Source organism: Leuciscus leuciscus (genome assembly GCF_965113295.1).
Source record: "Leuciscus leuciscus genome assembly, chromosome: 13".
Taxonomy (NCBI): domain Eukaryota; kingdom Metazoa; phylum Chordata; class Actinopteri; order Cypriniformes; family Leuciscidae; genus Leuciscus; species Leuciscus leuciscus.
In genome coordinates this window covers 19070700-19092960 of record NC_138737.1, presented here as the reverse complement: position 1 = coordinate 19092960, position 22261 = coordinate 19070700, and the positions used below count along the sequence as shown (strand labels likewise).

At 37.4% G+C, this 22261-nt stretch overlaps 2 protein-coding genes across 3 annotated transcripts in view; one reads left to right on the top strand and one right to left on the bottom strand.

The window, feature by feature from the left end:
* ralgps1 (Ral GEF with PH domain and SH3 binding motif 1) overlaps nucleotides 1-22261 on the top strand; it is a 108492-nt gene that overhangs the window by 40203 nt on the left and 46028 nt on the right. The gene's annotated exons all lie outside the window — the stretch shown is intronic.
* Nucleotides 962-22061, bottom strand: angptl2b (angiopoietin-like 2b). Of its 2 annotated transcripts, none has more exons than XM_082187997.1 (5): nucleotides 21364-22061; nucleotides 10575-11434; nucleotides 3991-4184; nucleotides 2091-2361; nucleotides 962-1987 (listed from the first exon to the last, which is right to left on the bottom strand). In XM_082187997.1, exons 2-5 carry the CDS (start codon nucleotides 11422-11424, stop codon nucleotides 1788-1790), a joined length of 1515 nt encoding a protein of 504 aa, XP_082044123.1. In that variant the 5' UTR covers nucleotides 11425-11434; nucleotides 21364-22061; the 3' UTR covers nucleotides 962-1787. The 2 variants fall into 2 exon arrangements, with proteins under 2 accessions (XP_082044123.1, XP_082044122.1); XM_082187996.1 differs by having other exon boundaries at nucleotides 21375-22060.

Genomic DNA, 22261 nt, shown 5'->3' with positions numbered 1-22261 from the left:
CGAAACCTGTACGAATCAATGCGCTTGTGAATTTTTTCCCTATGCGTATTTTGCAACGGGTTCAAGTAGGTCACACAAATTTACTGTACCATGTTGACTATTAGATTTGAAAATGACTTGAAAGTAAGAGCTGTGCTTCATACATCACTACAAAATTGATACTGGATAATGGACCTTTTTTCTGTAAAAGCAAAATGTATGTCGATTCATTCAAATAAATGTAATTGTATCACACTACTCTGATTTAGAATGGACAGAATTCTAGATCTAATGACCTGGAGATAAAATATGTATATTTTTTAAATCAAAGTTTTTTTTTTCAAAAAAATTTTTTCATGTAGATCAAAATATTCTTATTTCTGGTTTTAAACCCTAAAATACTATCACCTCTTTTACTTCCATTGTAAGTGCATTACCATAGACAAGGCAAGTTATTAAATTATTAACAACTATATTATTTTCTGTGTTATTCAACAGCAAGCCACAGATACATAATCTCAGTGGAGCTTGTTATATATATATATATATATATATATATATATATATATATATATATATATATATATATATATATATATATACATATACATATACATATACAACATTTATGATAACACTTTAGTTTAGGGTTCAATTCTCAATATTAACTAGTTGCTTATTGGCATGCAAATTACTAGAATGTTGGCTGTTTATTAGTACTTATAAAGTAATGCCTTATTCTGCATGACCATTTTCTACATCCCATAATCCTTCCCAATACCTAAACTTAACAACTACCGTACTAAATATTAATACGCAGTAATTAGGAGTTTATTATATGGTCAAAGAGCTATTTTGTTGTTTGTGTAGCATTTTTGAAGTAATTGTTTGTGACTTTTCCCTTTACTTCGGCACATAAACTTTCTCAGTAGAACTGCAACTGTAGCAGATTGATTTTTAATCCATTCACGGACAAAGCACATGGCTGTACATATTTTATTGCAACAGTATGACAATACTAGGGGAAATGTTACAGTTACAGTATATTACAAATTACACATTATTTTCAATAATATTACGTGTATATGTACATAAATGTGTTGGGTCTTCATTTGACACCAGCTGCTAATTTACACAGTAAATACAGTTTAGATTGAGAAATCGATGACTGTTTTAAGATGTTTAATTGTGCATTATTTTACACTGCAACCTTTATATGAATTTAAAAAATGATATCCCTGAAATAAATTATGAGTCATTCATCTCATCAGGAAACATATATTCTCTTAGCTTTGAATAAACTAGGGATGCGTAAGCTGTTTATCACTGGATTGGATGTCCTGTGTCTTATTTGTAACAACGAATGAGTACTAATCAGTTATTTTACATATTTAACAAAAGCAATCTAAACAACTAACAACAGATTCACAATTGCACTAGATATTTAAAGATGAACAGGTTTCATTTGAGTTGATTGAACTAGAGTGGAAACGCACATCATTTTCATTATATTTTCTAGATGACTTCCTGGTGACTGATTGAAAACAAGCCAAGTCATCAGACACTTCATTTTCTGTGATAATGGATGTAAATAGCACTTAATAGAGCTTCCTTTTGTAGTCTTTGATAAATTGGTGTTCCTTCTCAGTTACGTCAACCAAGACCCTGTTTGTCCTTTTGCTATCATATCTATGCATGTAGGAAGCAAAACAATTTAAAAACCACAGTCTAAACGAATTGCACTTTATAGGGTGGATGGCGACCATGTGGGAGCAATTGTCAGTTCATTCCCTGTTTTTATGTACTTCTCAGTGGAAGGTGTTCGGGTTTGGTCGTATCATCATCACGACCTTCTTGAGGGAATAGGCGCCTCCTCTGAATTCAGCCCAGTACACGCCGTCCTGATAGCGGCTGCGGTAGTGCCCTCCCCTGTACCACACGCCGTTCAGATTTGAGTGGGCACAGGCATTATACCACCAGCCTCCTTTTTGGTAGTGTGCACAGTTGCCTGAGATAAAACGTTTTATATATTAATTTATATATATATATATATATATATTATTATATGCTTATAGAAACATTTTGACAATCTGTAATTGATTGACTGATACCTGTATATACATCATGATCCCTGTCCAGAGTGGTGAACTGCTTCCCGTTGTGCCAAGTTAGGGAGTCACCGGCATTGCCATGATAACGGCCCACCTTGAGCCTGTAGAAGTCGGTCTCAGGCTCAAGGCGGAAACTTGCGTACTCTGCAAACGTCTTGCGTCCAGACCAGTCCTCCAAGGTGACCAGCAGCTTGTAGTTCCCCTGGTTGGTTATCCAGTATATGTTCTCCAGACCCAGCCAGTACTCTCCATCAATGTTTCCAAAGCCTTGCTGTAATAAAACAGAGGAGCGCCTGCCATTGAGTATTAGATGGACCATGTATAGTGTACATTACTTAGTCTGTATTATTTTATCATGTCCTTAAGGCTGAAAAATTGCCACTTGCTGTAGGGTTTGTTCTTCTCTCTCTTGTTTTTTTCTTGTTTTACTGGTAGGGCTTTCATTTGCCAGCATATCCTTTGCATCATTAGACATCTTTCTGAGCCCATGATGCACTTGTAATTCCATCTTTACTTGTGTTTAATACTGTATCTACAGGGCTTTGAAGATCTGTTTGTTTTTTTGATGAGGATTCAGATGACTGGCTTTTGCTTTACTTGTTTTTTTCTCTGCACTTTGTATTAAAAAGTCTTTATAATTGCGAGGAAAAAAAAGTCTGTGGGATATTTTGTGGGATATTAAAATGTTTTATTCAATGGCGGAAATAAGCTTCCATACAGATGGAACACTAAAAAAATAAAATAAATTTAAAACTCTTCTTTAATTTTATTATTCTATTAAAGAGAATGTTTATAAAAACGGCTTTGAAAACTGAATAAGTAAAGAACAATTCGTTCAAATGTAATCTTTCAAAACACCACCAATTTAATAACACTGTTAATTGTACTCTAGCATTCAAAAGCTTGGGGTCAGAATTTATTTATTTTATTTTTTATTTTGAGGGAGAGAAATTAATACTTTTTAATTCGCAAGGATGCATAAAATGATCATACTGTATGTATACTGTTAAAAAGATTTGGATTTCAAATAAATGCTGTTCTTTTCATGGTTTCACGGTTTTCACAAAACTAATGAACCCTAATAAATTGTTTTGAGCACAACATTGATAATAATACTAATATGTTTCTTGAGCACCAAATCAGCATATTATGGCGCTTTTCCATTACCAGTACCAGCTCGACTCGACTCGACTCAGCTCTGCTCGGCTCGGCTCGGCTCGGCTCGCTTTTCGCTCCGTTTTCCATTGCAGATAGTACCTCCACAATAGTACCTGGTCGTCATAGCGACGCCGCAGGAAACTGCCGTGACTTAATCTTTTACGCGAGACGCGCGAGACACACCCGCTACCCAAACACACAGGACAATGGAGGAAATCGAGTGTATGCTGTTTTTGGATGTTTTTGTTTTTGCTGTTTTTATTCAGGATACTCCGTCTGGCGCGTGCAATGATGACGCAGTGAATAGTGACGATTCTCTCTGACCAATCAGCAGTCTGCTGTGTTTTCACGTCACATTTTAGTATCGCCTCAGCTCGCTCAGAACCGCGCCGGAGGTGGTACGAAAAAAAGTACCTGGAAGCAGGTACAGGTACAACTTTTACACAGTGGAAAACCAAACAGAGCCGAGTCGAGTCGAGCCGAGCCGAGCCGAGGCGAGCTGGTACTGTGTAGTGGAAAAGCGCCATTAGAATGATCATTTTAATGTATAAACACTAATATTATGTATAAAATGTACTAATATACTTTAACATTGTTTTTTTTATCAAATAAATGCAGCCTTGGTGAGCATAAAGGCCAATTTCATACTGTTTCATACAGTTTTCATATTTATCAGCTATTTATCACTTATCGGTCATAACATTTAGTTAATTACTGGCCAGAATTTATCTTCCTTGCTCACCTTATATGTCTCCCAGTTTCTGAAGAAGTTGACGGAGCCATCCATTCTTCTCTGGATGACCGTCCAGCCACCAGGGTCATGTCTTTGATCACACCACACCTGCATCAGCTTGTTGGTGTTCTCCGGCTTCACTAGGTGCATGCCACTGTTAGTGTGGCCGTCCTCCAGAGCCTCCAGACAATCCTTCCAGGGACCTAAGAGGAGGGGAAAATCATTCAGTATTTACTCCACTCAGTCACTCCCATTTCAACAAGATATATCCCCTCATTCTCAATTCTCAGATAAGTTTGATCTTTTTATAGGAAGTCTCCTGTCTGTTGCTGTCAAATCTCATACTGGGAATATGATACTGTGACAGACTGAGATATTCTTTTACTTGAAGGGGAATTCAGATGCAAAGCTGAAACAATTGCATAATCCAAGAAAGCCAGTCTCAGGATCCCCCTGAACACCGTTCTCAGTTGTATCTACTCCCGCTAGGTCTCTTGTTCATCCGTGGCACAGCTGGAAAAGCTCTTAACGTAAGAAGAGGATTGACCTTGGCTGCCATTCTGGCCTGGGAAGTTGCCTCTGCTATTCCAGCCAAACATAATGCTGGCACGAACGCTAAAGAAAGGCCCATTTGTTAAATAATGCAGTAGCAAGTAGATTAGAGAGCACTTCCAAAGTTCCCTGGGCATAGAGAAGTGTTTTTTAAAGGGATGTGTCAAGAATGGCTCCAATTTCCAAAGTTTTCCAATGAAAAGCAGAGTAAGATACCATCCGTAAATTATTTGTCTTCAAAATCAAATTTTCTCTGATCTTTAGTTTTAAATGGTAAAAACTAGACGGGTTGACTACCCTGCTAATGGGTAATATATATATATATCTTGAACCAGACTACGCTGGTTTGCTGGTCTCCCAGCCTGGTCAAGTTGGTCTGCTGACTGGTTTTAGAGGGGGTTTGGGAACTACACCATTTTGTCCGGGCTGAGACCAGCTTAATTGCTTTATACCAATTTAGGGGAAATTTCCATGCTGGTCTTGGCTGGTTTATGCTGGTTTCATTGTGGTCTGTCTAATGGAGCAGCACAAATATGCTATTCACTAGCAAAATCTAGCTGGTGAAACCTATTGTGGTTGTTAATTATGGTCTTTTCTGTAGGGAAAGTAGTCAAACCTAAACACAACCTGAGACTTGAACTTAAAGTTTTGCTCTCAAAGCACATGATCTCATATGTTCCATTTATTATTTGTGTATTTTAACTGCTCTCCTTACTGTTAGGTCTGATCTTACATCTCCGTCTTAAAGCGCTGCTGAGGCCTTGTGGTTTACTTACAGTAGTCTGGAACATTTTAGTGTTTACTCTCATCTTGTAGCTTATAAAAAGCAGGCCTCATGCCCAACGGCTGGCCCTCATTCACAGCCACTCCAACCCCTTCATCACAAAAAATTAGCTGGATGTGTCTTGTACCGAAACATAGGATGTTGCTCCTTTCGGTTTTTCTTGCATTTCACTTGTAGTATTTAAAATGGTTCATTTTAGTACTTATAATTTACACACTTACAATTTAGATATTTCTGGTTGTATTTATGATAACAGACCTCAGACCGCTGGATTTATAGCCTCTAGTGCACATTCCACTGGGACAGATTTTGTCTGTTTTTCTGAAATCTCTCTGGCTGGCTGATTTTCACAGCATGCCAGAGTAAGAGCCATCACACTACCTGACAAATTTAAGATAACAACGCAGACGGGGCTCATTAGCCCCTTACCGTGAACAAAACTGAATCCATTCCAGCATTCCCAATCCCAGGAGGAGCATGTATTAAACCACTTGCTTCTTTATTAGATCAGTAGATTTTTTGGAATCTCAAGAGACATGCCTCACATAGACAAATTTAATAGACATTATTATATGCAACGCATTGTTCCAACATAAAAAGTTATATTGTAAAATGAAAAAGAAATATGAATGATTCTTTATTTTTTGTAGGTCACTGAATTGACCATGTGATCCCTTTAAACCGATGGTCCAGTGGGAATCTACTTTATGTATACCTGTACAATATTTATTACATTATTATTATTATCATTAGTAACATTAACAGACTGTGGTTTGGTTTATTCATCCCAAACTAATTCTGGATTAGAGTTTTAGTTTTAAAACTTTGTTTCTGTTTGGGGCTGAATATTTTTATTTATTTTTTTTACCTTTATAAAAGCACCTCACTCCACATACTTTGCCTCATTATCTTGGAGCCACCAATTTCTTGCTCTCCCTTGGAGAAGTTTGCTTGTCAGCAAATTACAAAACTTTCCCTTCTGTTTAATTGGTCGTAGAACATTTTACACCATGGAAACTTGCCACTTAATGCAAAATTAGTGCCAAGAACAAGTATTTGAAGAAAAGAAAGAAATCACGACAAGAACATAACAGCTAAAAGCAGGTTCAGAAGTACATAGTTTGAAGCATTTGTTTCTAATTAGAACAATGATTTTAGCGAGTAGGTGAGTCACTTCTTAACTGTTTCTGTTTTACAGCGACAATATTTTGGTGTACTTGTTCAGGGGGCTTTATAGAAGTTTAGTCCAAGGCAGCTGTTATATCTGGCAGACAAAGGGACACAGTTTAGATTAGTTGTGTATGAGGGAGAGATGGAAAAAGACAGTGCTGTGAAAGAACAGACTCACACTTTGTAAGCAAAAACTGTCTAATGGCAGAGAAGGCAGACAGGGAAAGAAAATCTGCTTTTCACTACAAAGACTCTAGCTAACGTTCACAGAGATGAATGAGGTGCTGAACTGGGGATGAACACAAATCCATCAAGTCAAGTGAACTTTAGAGGAGATATGGTAGGAAGAAGGGAGGACGAGGAAACGGAGAGGCCTTACAGATTTTCAGTGGTGTGGGTCTTGTTAAAACAACTTGGCAAATCCATCATCAGGCCATTTCTTTCCAGCAGGAAGACCCAGACCTGATAGAGCGCTGAGCTTTGTGTGGGATGTCTGGGTCACCCATGTCTGGTAACACTGGAATAAATGACTTCACTCCAACAGAGTGCTGCTTCCCTCCTTGCCCTGCTCTTTCTCCTATCCTCTTATTTCCTTTCTCATCACTGCAACTTGACGACAGCATTTAGACTGTCAACCAATTCTATTTTTGTCAGATTGAGTCTTGTTGCGTGTTTGTAAACAGCAAAAATTGCTTATCAGATTGGATTTTTAACTACCAATTTGGACTACTTTCACATGTGTTTCTAAATCTTAAGGTGTGGTCACATTAGTGAAATTGAATCATGCCAAAAAGGTAAATTTTCTATTGTCATAAGTGTAGCCATGAACCACAGATCACACAGACTTCACATTTATACCAAGCAGCTTTCTTTTTCTGCTTTCCAACTTGAACCTGTTGTGAAATCTGTGTGGGGAAATATTTCACAAAGTCCCTTGAAAAAATCTTAGAATCCTATTGAAATTACTAGATTTTGCTCTTTAAAATTCCCTGAATGATGTTAAATGTGACCACACCATTACACCAAAATCACAGTCAGATCTGCGTCATGTGCGTCAGATCTTAAAGTGACAGCAGCCTAATAAACCTGCTGCTGTCTGTCATTAATGTTAATCAAAGAACAAAAGACAAATGGAAAATCACTCACTGCTCTTAAATGAATAACTTTTGTAGCTTTAATAAAAATGTATCTATATTTAATTTATAAATCATGCAGTGAAGTATTACCCTGGTAAACCAGAGTTCTCGCGAGAGCACAAGTTGAATTTGCTCAGCGAGTTACTCTGGTGTCGAGTAACAATGCTCATTAAATATGCCCCTCGATCTGAGCTGCACCAATCACATCGGTGTATCTGATATAGGCGGGCCAGAGTCGAGCTAAACAGATGACGACAGCGCTGTGACGTCGAAGTCATCAGTAAACATTGCAAGATGGCTATGGATGAACACCAGTTGTTTGAAACGGCTTTGGCCGCTACAATGAACGAGTTAGACTTGGCTTTTTCCCAAAAGAGGAACAGAAGACGCCCCTCGAATCGTTCCTTTGCAAGAAGGGTGTTTTTGCTGTTTTGCCGACCTGAAGAGTCTAGTCTACCAGTTAGCTCGCTGGTAGCTAAGCGTATGGGGTTTATTGTTGTGATTGGTCGTAGTGTTATCCAATTGCGTGCTGTGAGATTTTCAAATGCATGCTTGGTGCCGCCCCTCGAGCTGGCCGAGTTTCATTGACCGACACCAGACCATTAATCTTTTAGATTTAGGTCTGGATTTCCAGGCTAGTGAAGTATATGAAGTGTTTGATAAAGTGATTCTATATCTCTAACTACAAGTGAATATAACGATATTTCTGGATATTTCCTACCTGTTAGATAAAATATTTAAAATATACTGTCTTTATGTTGTTTCTACATTAATTTGGAGATTAATTTTGAAATTACTACAATATAAAAATGAAAAACTTTGTTAGGAGTGATTAATCGCAATTACAGAAAAATTTGTGATTTACTTAGTTCTTTTTTCTGAATCTCTTTTTTTTTAAATACTCTTTCATATACAGTATCTATGTATGTCTAAGCAAAGTAAAAGCTGCAAGATGTCTCAAGCAATTGTCAAACAGTTTTTTGAAAGAAATTAACATAAATCAGAGGGTGAAATTGCCATACGCCTCATACTGTGCACACATATATAGTGTAAATGCAGACTCATCCTTATGCCATTTCCCAACTCAGCCACTTTAGACTTTTTCTGACCGTCTTTCGTTCACTTTTTTTACTTCTGTCCAGAATCTTTCTTTCTATTTCCTTCCAGAGCTCTTTTTCGTACTGTAGCCTCATTGTGAAAGCTTGACTCTCATTGAGGAGAGTTTGTGTAACCTTTTGCTATTAATGCAGGCAGACCTAGCCAGGAAATTGCTCATGTCACCAGATGGAGTGGAAATACAGCCACTGAAAGCTTTCATTTTAGCTGTCTTGACTAGTTTTACATTTTACTGTAAATATACACAATATATATGCTGGTGTTGGGGTTAATGATATAAACAAAACATATCATGATATTATTATGTTCATTGCAATCAGTGAAACAAAAGTTTCACAGTGAAACAAAAGAAAACAAAACATAAGGGTGGTGGTGGCGCAATGGATAAGACACATGCCTTTGGTGTGAGAGACCCGGGTTCGAATCCACTGTGAGACACCAATGTGTCCCTGAGCAAGACACTTAACCCCTAGTTGCTCCAGAGGCGTGCGACCTCTGACATATATAGCAATTGTAAGTCGCTTTGTATAAAAGCGTCAGCTAAATGAATAAATGTAAATGTAAAAATGTAAAAGTATACATTAACTCAAGTATTTTTTTATTTTTGGGGGGAAAAATAAACTTTTTATATGTTCTACATTATTTCACTCAAACAAAAATTGGGCTTTTCTCTTTTAGAGTATTAAAAGCATGTATAAAAAAAATGTGCAATCAGTCTGAAATTAGATATATTGCATTCAATTGATCTTGACTTTTTTTTTTCTTTTTTTTTTTCTACAACAATGTGTGTGACTCAACACAAAATGTTTTTTTGATATTCATCATCTGACCAGATTTACTAACTGGATGTTGGCATTTCAAAGCTGAGACAACAACAGATGGTTTATTGTCACATCTCTGTGTGGGAGTCGCTATGTAGAGAGAATTTGAGATGAATGAACTTTGATAGGCAGTGCTGAATAATGATAGAAGACTGTGAGAAATTGCCTCTGAAAACCAAACAAGGATAGGAGTCATCAAATGGAAACATCGTGCTTTTCATTTTTTGTTGTCAATAACCATTAAAGTTCATTCTGACATTTATACAGCAATATTGCTATTAAAGCTATTTGCTATTTAAAATTCTTAGATGATTTTTTTATTACTAAAAGTCTTTAAAAATGGTCTAAACCATGATAGCAATAGATGAACCTGAAACAACTTCAATGACACATCGTTAAAAGTTTGGGGTCAGTAATAAGAATTTATTTTTCCTTTTTTAGCATTTTTAGAAGACTCTAATGCAGTCTAATGCAAGGTTGCATTTATTTGGTGAAAAATACCATATAAATATAAATATTGTGAAATATCATTATAATTTAAAATAACTCTTTTCTATTTGAATATATTTTAAAATATTTTATTTCTTTGATGGCAAAGTTGAATTTTCTGCATCATTACTCCAGTCTTCAGTCTCACAGGATCCTTCAGAAATCATTCTAATATGCTGATTTGATGCTCAAGTAACACAAATATTTATTATCAATGTTGAAAACATTTTTCCAGTCTTTGATTATTAGACAGTTCAAAAGGACATCATTTATTTGAAATGGAAATATGTTGAAGTACTATTGTCTTTACTGTCACTTTTTTTGATCAATTTAATGCATCTTTCCTGAATACTTACTGCTGGCCACAAACTTTTTCAATGGTAAAGTTGAATGGTAGATGTGTTCTGTTGGAAAGTTTTGTAAAACCTATAATCTTATTTTCTCAAAATGCAAGTATTTTGTTTCATTTCAGTTTTTCCCTTCAAATAGTACATGCACCACTGAAGGAATGAAGCTGCGACTCACCTGAGGGTTTGTTTGTGGTGTACGGGCTGTGAGTTCCTCCTGGCATGGTGGGAGGAGGGGCGGGTGGCACTTTGAGGTTCTGATCGCTCTGGATCTCGTTGGTGATCTGGTTGTTGCGGTTAAACGTAGGCTTGGTGAGGGGTGGTGAGGGTCTGGGTTGAGGTTGTGGTTGGGGCTGAGGCTGAGGCTGGGCTGGTACCCTAGGGACCACAACCGGTGGTCCCCTCTGACACTGTGCCTCGAGAAGGGCAATGAGCGCCGACTGGTTATTGGCCAGTGAGGCGAGGTGCTGATACTTATGCTCCAGATCTTTATAGCGGTTTGTAAGTTGCAGCATCTCGGAAGTCTGGTTGAGAATCTTGTTCTCCAGTTGCGACAACTCCAGCGCATTGTCCCTCTTACGGATGATCTCATGCAGCAGCTGCATGTATAACTGCGTCACTCTGGAATTCATGTTACGGGACTCCTTGCGCAGAAGCTTCACCTCGTTGACGATGCCGCCGTCGACTTCTACAAGCTGCTGCAGAGTCTCGATTTGTCTCTTCTGCTTGTGCAGCTCAGAGTTGAGAAGTTCCAGCTCCTGCTTATTGACACGGTTCTCCAGCATGGCCTCAGGCGCCTTGGAGTTCACACAGATGGCTCCTGTAACCTTCTGCTGGGGTACGATGAAGGTATAGGAGCACTTGTCCTGCGGAGGAGGCTCGGGGGCCCGCCGTGTGCGAGAGGTCGAAAGGAATTCAACCTCTGGACCTTCATCACTGCTGTCAAACTCCTGAGTGCTGCAATCCGTTTCAGGAAACTGTCTACTCGCCAGGAGCAACACCAGCCATACTAGCACAGGAACATCCATGGCCACACACCTGTGAAATACATCAGTGGAGAAGGAAGAATGATGTTCATTTTTTGATTGATTAAAAATAATATTTTTTAGAACCGTAAGTTGTTTGCCATGATCTGTTGTCAGTAGGTCTCTGAAAATCAGATAATTTGACCTTTTTATGACAAGATTAGTTCAGGTTATAATATCACGTGGTGCAACATAATATTTATGAATTAATAAGTCATGATATTTGGAATAACAAAATATATTTGACCTTTTCTTTTACTATTACCATTGTTTAGCAAATTTCCATGAGTGAAATCCAGTCATTTCAAAAGGAATCCACACGATCAGGAATTTCACGTACGGATGAAAGATTTTTCAATGCATGTTTTGCAACAGTTTTAATTTGGTGTTGTGGATTCGCCACTTTGACCAACATAAAGCTGCTTGGTTAAACTTTAGTGTGAGTTGTGCTTCATACATCACTACACTATTGACTTCTTATGTTTCATTGACCCTCGGGTCAAGCTTTCACATCACAACAATTAAAGTTGCCTTTGTGCATATAATTCCTTAAGTCATTGCCGGAACCATTGGAACAGTAATCCTTTAAATCTTTACTTTAATACCACAATCCTAAGGGTATTAGGATATATTTTTTCCATCCTAGAGGCGTATGGGAGGTATGAAGCTAATATCCTCCTCTATCTGTCTGGACAGGCCTAGCTTAACCGAGCTAACACAACCCCAACTGATCTAGAAAGAAGATCTGACACCTCACTCAACCTCATTCATGCTAGTGAGCTCACTACTACAGAGTCAGTGGGATGCTCCTGTTTCTAACCAAGTCATGGAAGCTCTTAAACTTTGGGGACAGATCAGGTTTCCCTGGGAGAAATGGTCTGGCAAGCCACCATGTTTCTCCAGCACTGATGGAGAAGCAGACAGGAGTGTGGCTGACCCTCACAGCAGAGGAATAATGAGGGTCTGCTGCCCCATATTCTGTAAGTTCTTGGCTTCGCTGGAGCTACTGGACTTGAATCTCACTCAAACACTCTCTTTGCATCCTCTCTCTCATATGTAGTGCTGGCAAGCTTGATTGATTCTAGTGAATCAGTTTGTCCTAAACGTTTCTCTCTCATGTTGCATTGGAATGTCTGATGATTCATCGTTGCGAATCAGTTTATTCAAGTTCATGTAAATGAAGGGATCCCAAAAAATTATAGTTATATTAATTAGTTATTTTTTTAAAAACTTTTTTTATTTGTTCAAGTTTGTATCTTAAACAAGTAAAACCCCTATTTTATGTCCTAAAAAAATACTGAATCCAACATCAGCATTAATTCGCTTTTAGTGCATTGGCTTGTTAGCAGTGTTTATTTTGGGTGGTAGTGGCGCAATGGATAAAACACATGCCTTTGGTGTGAGAGACCCGGGTTCGAATCCACTGTGAGACACCAATGTGTCCCTGAGCAAGACACTTAACCCCTAGTTGCTCCAGAGGCGTGCGACCTCTGACATATATAGCAATTGTAAGTCGCTTTGTATAAAAGCGTCAGCTAAATGAATAAATGTAAATGTAAAATTTTAGTATTATTTATTTAGAGTATTTATTTTATAATATTATTATTATTATTATAGTATTTATTCATGTTTTGAATTAGCTTTTATTTTTGTGTTTTTAGTTTTAATTTTAATTTTAGTTTCAGTGATTTTATGTGCTTTTGCCTTTTTGTTTTTGTTTTATATATTTCTTTTTAGCTTTATTTCAGGTTTAATTTTAAACTTGTTTTAATTCAGTTAGCTGCCAAGGCAATATTTCTGATTTATTTTAATGAATGAAAACAACTCCTAATAGTTTTAGTTACAATTACATTGTTGTCATAATGAGAGCAGTTTTGACCACACAAGCAAAATCAAATATCCTGTTGAACAATGGAGCTGCCTCAATTGCAGGGTGACACAGAGAGTTTAATGCTGCCGAATGGATTGTTTGGTCAGCATGTGTGTCCTGGCAGGAGTCTGCTCTGATCTGGTAAGCTGCCATATGAAGTTCTCGATGACGGCACTTGGTTATCTGAACATTGCCATAGGCTTAAACATCACTGAGGGAGAATGGAAAATCTGATGTAGCTCTAGTTCATACAAGCAATGGGATTTTACTCTGATTAAGAATGTATTACACATAATGCATTGTGCAAGGCGTGCATAAACCTTGCCTAACAAAGCTTACAAGAAAATTGATATTGCATTAGGGCCGGTTCATGCAGAGCAGGTTTTTGAGTTCCACTGCTCTGCTTTTTATTTGTTTTCTGTGTAAACATACTCTACATGGACATATTTGACCGTTGCGCTATGTCTCGCTACTTTTCAGCGTCTTACAAATGAGCACCATAGAACAACGAAGTGTTACGTTTTCAAGATTTTCAGCTTTTTTAAAACACATCAGAAGACCCTGGGCTATTTTTTTCCGTTCTGTTGCGTCTCACGTTTAAATGTAACTTATTGTGTTTAAATATAAATATCCATCAATATGATGGACCTATTTGACCTTAGTGCTGCATTTTTTAAAACAGCATGTCAAGTTAAAAGAAAAAAAGAAACTTGACTTGAGAACTTGTTCTTTCACACTTGCGATATTAAATGCAAGAACATTTTGGTGTGAATGGCACTTTAAAACGTAAAACGTGCAGTGCTTGGTATGTTTGTATGAGTGATAACATATGTTGGTATGATAGATGCGAAGACAGAGCAAATTTGACACCTGCTTCCAATGGATGACTGTCATTTGAATTCAGTCTCCAAGAAGGTAAGACACGATTTATTAGTCTGATTCACAATGAAAATACAAGTTACATAAAGACCACTATTAGAAGCCCTGTAATAACACAACACATGGCCTTTTATATTCATGAAATGAAGCCACTTTGTGTTGTTTACCTCAAGTTTCAAAGAGAGCAAGCATATTATTGGGAAAGCAGCCCTGGGGTGTGGAAGGAGAGATGCCCGTAAAGGCTTTGGAAAACACGTCTCCTAAGAAAATATAACTAGAGCGCTTCATCTTTGGGAACTTTAATTGAACGCTGCTGGTGGATTGAGTTGTGGATTGCCGCTGTTCAACACCTTTCTGACCCACTGCGAGCGGGTTCTCTGATCTCCACACAGATTCACTACTCATGCGTTGACAAATGCAGGCAAGTTATAAGTTATTCAGCTTCTTACATTATATTGAATAATGTTTAAAACTGAATATTAGAATGATATTTCTTTATACAACAGTTTTATTGATAAAATTGAGTACCTTACTTTTGAGACAATTCATTTTCATCATTGTATCTCTGAGCAACACACAATAATGGTATTTTGTTCCTGAACGTATCAGTGTTTTTGAACGAATCAGTTGAGTTGAAAGATTCAATGACTTTTTCATAAAAACTATCACTTGTTTCATGAGTTAATTCGTTTTTTTAATATATAAATCAATTAAGTGAATGATTTAATGACTCGCTCATAAAGACAGTCTCTTGTTTCGTTCATGAATGAATCAGTGGGTATGAATGAATGATTTGAATAAATGATTCAATGACACACACAAATAATTTTTTCATTCATGAATGAACTTTATTTTAATTTTTTATTAATCGGTTAAGTGAATGATTCGATGACTCACTCAAAGGCAGTTATTTTGTTCCTGAATGAAACTGTTTTTGAATTAATCGACTGAGTGAATGATTCATTGACTTTTATAAAGACTGTCACTTGTTTTGTTCACGAATGAATAAATTTGTTTTAATGAATCAGTTGAATGATTCAGTGACTCACTCATAAAGACAGTCAATTGTCACCACCTACTGACTTAACAGTGTAACCTGCAGAAAGACTCACTTAAACTGAGAAAGAGTCACTAATAAAAGTTTCTAATGCACACTAACTACACCGGACGTGGCATTTGTCAACAGCTTGTGGCTGTCTACAGTGGACGAGAAAAAGCGACTGTTGCAAATCTATTTGTTCTTTGTGTCAGAAGTAGAGCGAGCCCTTGACTGGAACAGAGCATCAGTTTACTGACAGGAATTTGATGTGTTGCCGCATCTAGTGTTGACCGCATCATTGAATATAAAGGTTCTATTTGCTTGTCGCATTGCGTCGAGCCCCTCGCGCCTGGTCTGGACTAGACACGGTGTAACAGTCTGTCTCAAACACAGACAAGTAGTTTGGAGAGAACTGTTGTATAATAGAGCAGTTTTAAAAGCTATAATTATCAGTGACCTGGATCAGAAAAATGAATTAGCATCTTATACTTTATAGATCTCTTTTTCTCCAAAAGCTTGTCCAACATATCTTTTCAGCCTGTTATCATCATGGCACGAAAACAAACAAAGCTGACAGCAGAGTTTTTTGGGGGAATTATCTGGAGAAAAGGGAATTGCAGTGCTCATTAGTTTTGTTTTATAACATATTCTGGGAGGACAGCCAGAGGGGAGTCGATTCCGTGTTAACATTAGGGAGATTTTAGAAATATTAGCACTAATGGATGGATTTTTTCTGAATGAAACATTTTACCGCTAGTATTAACATTTCTGCTTGTCGAGCTGTCTCCGTGTTGTGGAGGATAGAGGATTGATGCAACACAATTCAGGTTGTTTATTTTATTGTGGCTGTTTATACATAGTTACCAAAATAACAGACCTTTGCTGATGAAGTCAGCAAATTCACAGGAAACCTGCAATCTGTCTGTCCACAACATGACTTCACCACTGGGACAGCGCAGAAAAATTCATCTAATAGTCAGCTCGCATTGCAATTCTTGTTGTCTCTCTGTATTTATCCCTCTCTTTCTCCCAGCTTTGACAGGACCCTTCATGTTCTTACTGTTTAAACTGCACACAAACATGAGAGATGATCTCAGAGCTGTTTACGTAGTATCGGTCTTATTTGTCCTGCCAAATTATTTTTGTATTTCCGGCCACTGATATTAAGTTATATAATCCTGACAGAAAAAAATAAAAGATGCAAGACATACAGTACTGTAAACTTCCTGCTGTTTTCTATCTCATGGAAAACATGTCATTCTTATGTCCCCATTCTGCTGTCTGGACACGTTTGATTAAGACTCTTGTCTCGTGCTCCTCACAAACTGCTTTTGTCTCTCTAATCTTACTGACAGATTGATTGTCGGAAATTTTAAAAGCTGTTGACTGACAAGAAGGATCCATAGAGGATTGGAAAATCCATCTTAAGTCGGTAACTGTGTTTTGAAACATGGTAGCTGTCTAAACTCATCATTAGCTAGTCCAAGCAGGTTATTAATTTTCCAAAAACAATCCTTTACCTCCTAAACTGACTGATTGCTGTGACCAGCTGGTAGCTGGTCTGTTGCTGATTCCAGATGGTTTGCAAGCTATAACCAGCTAGAAACCAGTTACCATGTTCCAAAACACAGTAACCATCTAAAGTTGGATTTTCTAGCAAAAACAGCTGCTCCAATCAAATCGGATATGGTTTCTTTTGATTTTAATGTTCTGGCATAATCAATTCTGATTGGTCAATCGTTGGATTCAGTATCAGATATTTCCTAATATCTCTTATTTCACACAAACGGCGGAAGTCGTGTTTGTGTCTCAGGTATTAACTGTAGTGAAAATGGCCTCAGAGGACTTAAGTATTAATATTATAATAATAATGTTGAGGTGTTCATCTTGTTGCTAGGCCGATTGTTTTGTATTTTGTAGTGGACCTTTTTTTTCTTAGCAGAATCTTTTAGTCTATTACTACTTCTTTAAAAGAGGTCAGTAAGGTCAGTTTGTTTTTATTAAACAAATTAATACTTTTATTCAGCAAGGATGCATTCAATTGATCAAGAGTGACAGTAAAGACATTTTAAAATATATTTACCATGTTTAACTTTCTATTAATCAAAAAGTCTGAAAGAAATGTATCAGGGTTTTAACAAAATATATTATGCGGCACAACTGATTTCAACATTGATTATAATCAGAAATGTTTATTGAGCGTCAAATCAGCATATTAGAATGATTTCTAAAGGATCATGTGACACTGAAGACTGAAGTAATGGCTATTGAAAATTCAGTTTTGACATCACAAAAAGAAATGACTTTAATAAATGAATATTTATATTTAAGTAGAAAGAAATATTTGTTATATATTAAATCACTGTTTTTGCTGTATTTTTCCATTAAAATGAATGCAGCCTTGGTAAGCATAAGAGACTTCTTAAAAAAAAAATGTTGTCGCCCCCAAACTTTTGAACTGTGGTGAATCTCTCTCAAGTGAAAAAGAAAAGAAAAAAGTTTCCTAAAAGGAAAGAAATAATGATGGTTTCCACTAGAGAGTGTATTTCATGAGAGGCTAAGGAACCCCCTTGTGCCGCTGTAACAGACCAATAATGATAGGTTGGACTTGCGACTTGTTGGATATACTGACAGAGTGTCGGACAGCGGGGCATTACAACAGGCAACGTCTCGTGTGAGTTAATGCTGCGGGCGGTATGTGGTTTCACTGTGGTGTGTGAGCATGTGCCTATGTTTCTGTGCTCGTGTGTGTGTGTCTAGGAAGGGGGATACCTGTGGTTTCTCTGAGTGGAACATAATGTTTAATAGTGTGTGATAAAGAAATTCAATGGAGACCCCGAGTCTAAGAGCTAGGACTCCCCAACCAGCATAAAGAGACAGTGGAATTGCTTTCCTCTGTGGTGCAATGTCTGTGTGAGCAGCAGGGCAAGAGAAAGCACATCTGCCTCCAGAGAGCTGTCATTACTCCCTTGGTGGGAATAAAATCCTCCAGAGTCTGTCCTTCTGACACGCACCTTGAGAAGTGTCCCGACAGGCCAAAGTGAAGTTTACCTCGTCCAGTGTTCCATTACAGATGTGGCATGACTTACAAGCTACAGCATGTCTGAACTGCTATTGAACTATTACACATATGCCTTATAAAAGATAAAGAAACACCTTTTAAAAGAGAAAGAACAATAACTGATAGAAACAAGTTCTGCCTTGTTTTGCACCAATAACAACATAACATTTAATTCTTGAATTTGAATTGAAACTAAGGTGCATGATGCAGATTTGTTCTTCATAATTTAATTTTAAATTTAATTCAATTCAATTTTAAAATGCATTTTACATTTCCTTATTCAGAATAACCAATTAAACATGTTATCAGATCATTCCAGATCATTACACAATATTAATAATCATTGTTTGAAACCACTTAATTTCCCATTATGCTCTAGTTTACTAATGTATTCACTAAAATTTTGTTTTGTTTTGTTATGAAAAATTCATTTTGAAAGTGTTGAACTTTATATATAATGAGTTAAGGAAAAATGTATTATATATCAAGAAATAAAAAGGAATACTTAGTCAAACTTATACTTATAATAATTTGTTAAATTATTAATATATTACTTAATTCTTAAAATGATTGACCAACTATGATAATTAATCAACTAATTAACTGTTAAACTAATTTTTTTCTGAAATTGCCCAGTTATGGCCAAGTCAAACTCATGAATTGAAACGGACTGATCATAACCAATAACATTAGTGCAGTGTGCAGTCATTTACATTAACTGGTATTACTATTGTTTGGTCTGACTTCCTGTGGCACAATAGCAGTGTTTGAATCATTGATTAGGGAGTAAGGGGACACAACTGCTCTATGTCTTCTTTCAGTCTTTCCCTATCGCTCCATCATCCCCTTGTTATCTCGCCTGCCCTTCTCATTTCAACCTTAGCGTGGCATTCCTTGAATTCCGCCCCTCATTAGAGTGAGCCAAGCTGCCATACAATCTCTCTCACACACACACACACACACACACACACACACACAGAGAGAGAGAGAGGCTGGTGAAGGCTGAAGTCCTCACCTCACACTTGTGCCTGTGTGCCTCTCACAAATTAGCTCTGACTGTGAAGTTATATCTATGTAGGTTAGCAGAGCACTCAGACTAATGAGACTAAACACAGGCCCTTTGCACATTTAACAATGGACCTTTTTTTGTGTGTCATTAGTGTACATTTTTTACAGTGTCATGTTCTATTTAAAGGGATAGTTCACCCAACATCATTGTGTAGTAGAACACAAAATGAGATGTTGATTCTGAAGTTTAGCAGAATGTTGAAGTTGCCCTTTCCCACACAATATTAATTGATGACTGAAATTGTCAAGCTACCATAAAAGTACCATACAAATTGCAAGTTTTCTGAAGCCTTACCAATTTGAGTTGTAATTAACAAATTAACATTCTATTTCAGTAATAATTTATTTGAAATAGAAAACATATGTAACATTATAAATGTCTAATTACAAGCAATTTACAACTTTAAAACAAGCATTTAAACAATTTAGGGATATGCAAATATTTACGAATCCTTTTAGGTTCATAGAATATTAAATTAGTGGAATTTAATTTATTTTATTGTATTAAATCAGTGAGATTATATTACAAATAATACAAATATAGTACAAATAAAATATAAATACACATTTTTCAAATGTAAAGACTTTTACAGATGCTGTCAATGCATCCATATTATACTCTTCAGCGTATTTTCAATAGTTATTACATGTATTAATAGTACTAAAATTATGTATGAATACCTGCAAATATTAATATTTATGAGATATTAATGAGATCAGGTTGCTAAACCAGGAGTTTCCAAGCTTTACAGTCCCAGGGTCCCTGCACTCAGACATTAATATTAATATTTATGAGATATTAATGAGATCAGGTTGCTAAACCAGGAGTTTCCAAGCTTTACAGTCCCAGGGTCCCCACACCCAGACGGACCCCCAGTATGAAAAATCTAGATAGATTTTGGTAAGACTTTTAATCATTTTGATTTAAAACATTTTCATTAATATAATTTAAAACATAAGCAAAATCTACTTGTTCCTTTCTGCGGACCTCCTGGAATAGCTTCAGGGACCCCTAGTCAAAAACCCTGGGTCTAGACCATTGTATAAACAATCCTGAGTGCTTTGTATACAGTTGCAATTATGAGCTTTGTGTATTTTGTTGCCATGGCATGCCCGTCCATAAAGAGAGTACTTGAGATACTCTGATTTTGAAAACTTGTAAGCTCTATCTTATTCAAACAGAACCATGGCTGAACAAAGCCTGATTGAGAAGTCTGCCTCCGTTCTGATCCCTAGATGGAAAAAAGCTTCCTGGGGAATAAAACAAAGAGACACATCCACAGTCAACTCTCCTGCATCCTGTCCCTTCCAAACATTTCGGGATGTGTAACTTACTCTACCTCCCTCCATCCCTACCTTGCATCCCTCTTCCTTTCCTTTCTCTAATTCCAAAACTTATTATTAAAATTTATAAAACTGAAAGATAAATTGTGTACAACACTCCCCCATCGCATTTCTTGTCATGCTGTTTTAAACCACTTTAGTAATTCCTTTTCCGTCTTTCACACCTCAATGTATTCGTAGACTTGTCTAGACTGTCTTTCAACACGTGGGAAACGACTCTTTTTGATCTGAATGCTCACAGACGTCATTATTGACGCAGCCGCTTTGTTGTCTTAAATTGTGTCCGGGGTCCCTTGCTAGTAACAGCCATTGTGTGTTTATGACAAATGAACCGCTAAAACACACCATCCCTGAATTTCTCACTTCTATTGTCCTCAACGACCCCATATAACTTTCTTTCAGCCCGTCAAAGATTAACCCTCCACTAAAAACATCAGAAAGAGATGTCGCCCAGGGCGACAGACCTTATCCATACATCCCATGACAGGATCGGAGTGGGAGGGCGAAGCTTAAAAACGATTATCAAAGCACATAAAACTCAGTGTGTTACAAAAAGTGACGCAAGCTTTCAGCCAAACATAAACAGGTGTTTAAAAGTTCATTCCAAGATTAGCACAAGCATTGTAGTGAGCCGGATGCAATTACACATGTTTAGACAGCAAGCGGAGCCTCTGGGCTCACCTTAACCTTACCAGTTGATTCCAGTCTATTGCACAGCACCTTCTTGAAATCCGTCAGTGTCCAGGAGAAACCGTGCAAAGTGCCTCTGTGGAAATAGTCATCACAACTTGTGGAGATTGCTCTATGGGGTTTTCCTCTCTCTTCTCCCACTCACTCTCTCTCTCTCTTTCTCTCTCACTCTGTCTGTCGTAATCCCCCACTGTCTCTCTTTGTTAGTATGTCCTTGGTGTCAGTGGAAAGGTCTTCAGTTTTAAAGTCTTCAATTAAACACCTCTGTTTGTGTGGCGGCGCAAATCCTGCGAATCCTTGCTCAAGAACTCTGACAAGTACCTCTTCAAGAACTCTTCTCAGAGAGAAGTGGTAAAAAACATATTAAACAAAGTGAAAAATTCTGACTTTTAAGATAGCAAGTCTTTGAATTTTACTCTAAAAAGGATCACGGTTTAAAAATTCTCAAGTATTTTAAGGAGCTTGAGAGAAGTGGGCTTTGAAGACTTCAGAAGATCAGCAGATATCTCTGTTAAGTGCTGTAGATGTTGGTTCCTCTGTTCATTTGTGGTATTGAAAGGCAAGGAAAGTCCACCAGCATGTTCTTCTCAGCCCTCAGGAGGAGTTTGTGTGTTCCCTGTCAGTCTTACTGGACTAAGTCCATCACCTCTGTTGCACTAACTTATTCTACTCCTCTCTCTCTCTCTCTCTCTGTCCCTCTCTTCATTTCCAACAGGCAGTGGATTTGGGGTTGGTCCACCCCCTCTCCACTTCTCTCCTCCCCTTGGCACAAAGGGATCTAAAAGCATGAGCTTCTAATCCCCCACCCAAATTCACAACCCCTGCTATTCACTTCTCCCTGTCTGTCTATTTCCGGACGGTCGACTACCAGCTGCAACTGTTGTCTGGA

Coding starts and splice junctions, on each gene's coding strand:
- angptl2b (XM_082187997.1), bottom strand. CDS start 11,424: ATGGATGTTCCTGTGCTAGTATGGCTGGTGTTGCTCCTGGCGAGTAGA. Junction 2,362..3,990: donor GAAACTGGGAGACATATAAG/GTGAGCAAGGAA, acceptor GTTTTATTACAG/CAAGGCTTTGGAAACATTGA. Junction 1,988..2,090: donor GGATCATGATGTATATACAG/GTATCAGTCAAT, acceptor GTTTTATCTCAG/GCAACTGTGCACACTACCAA.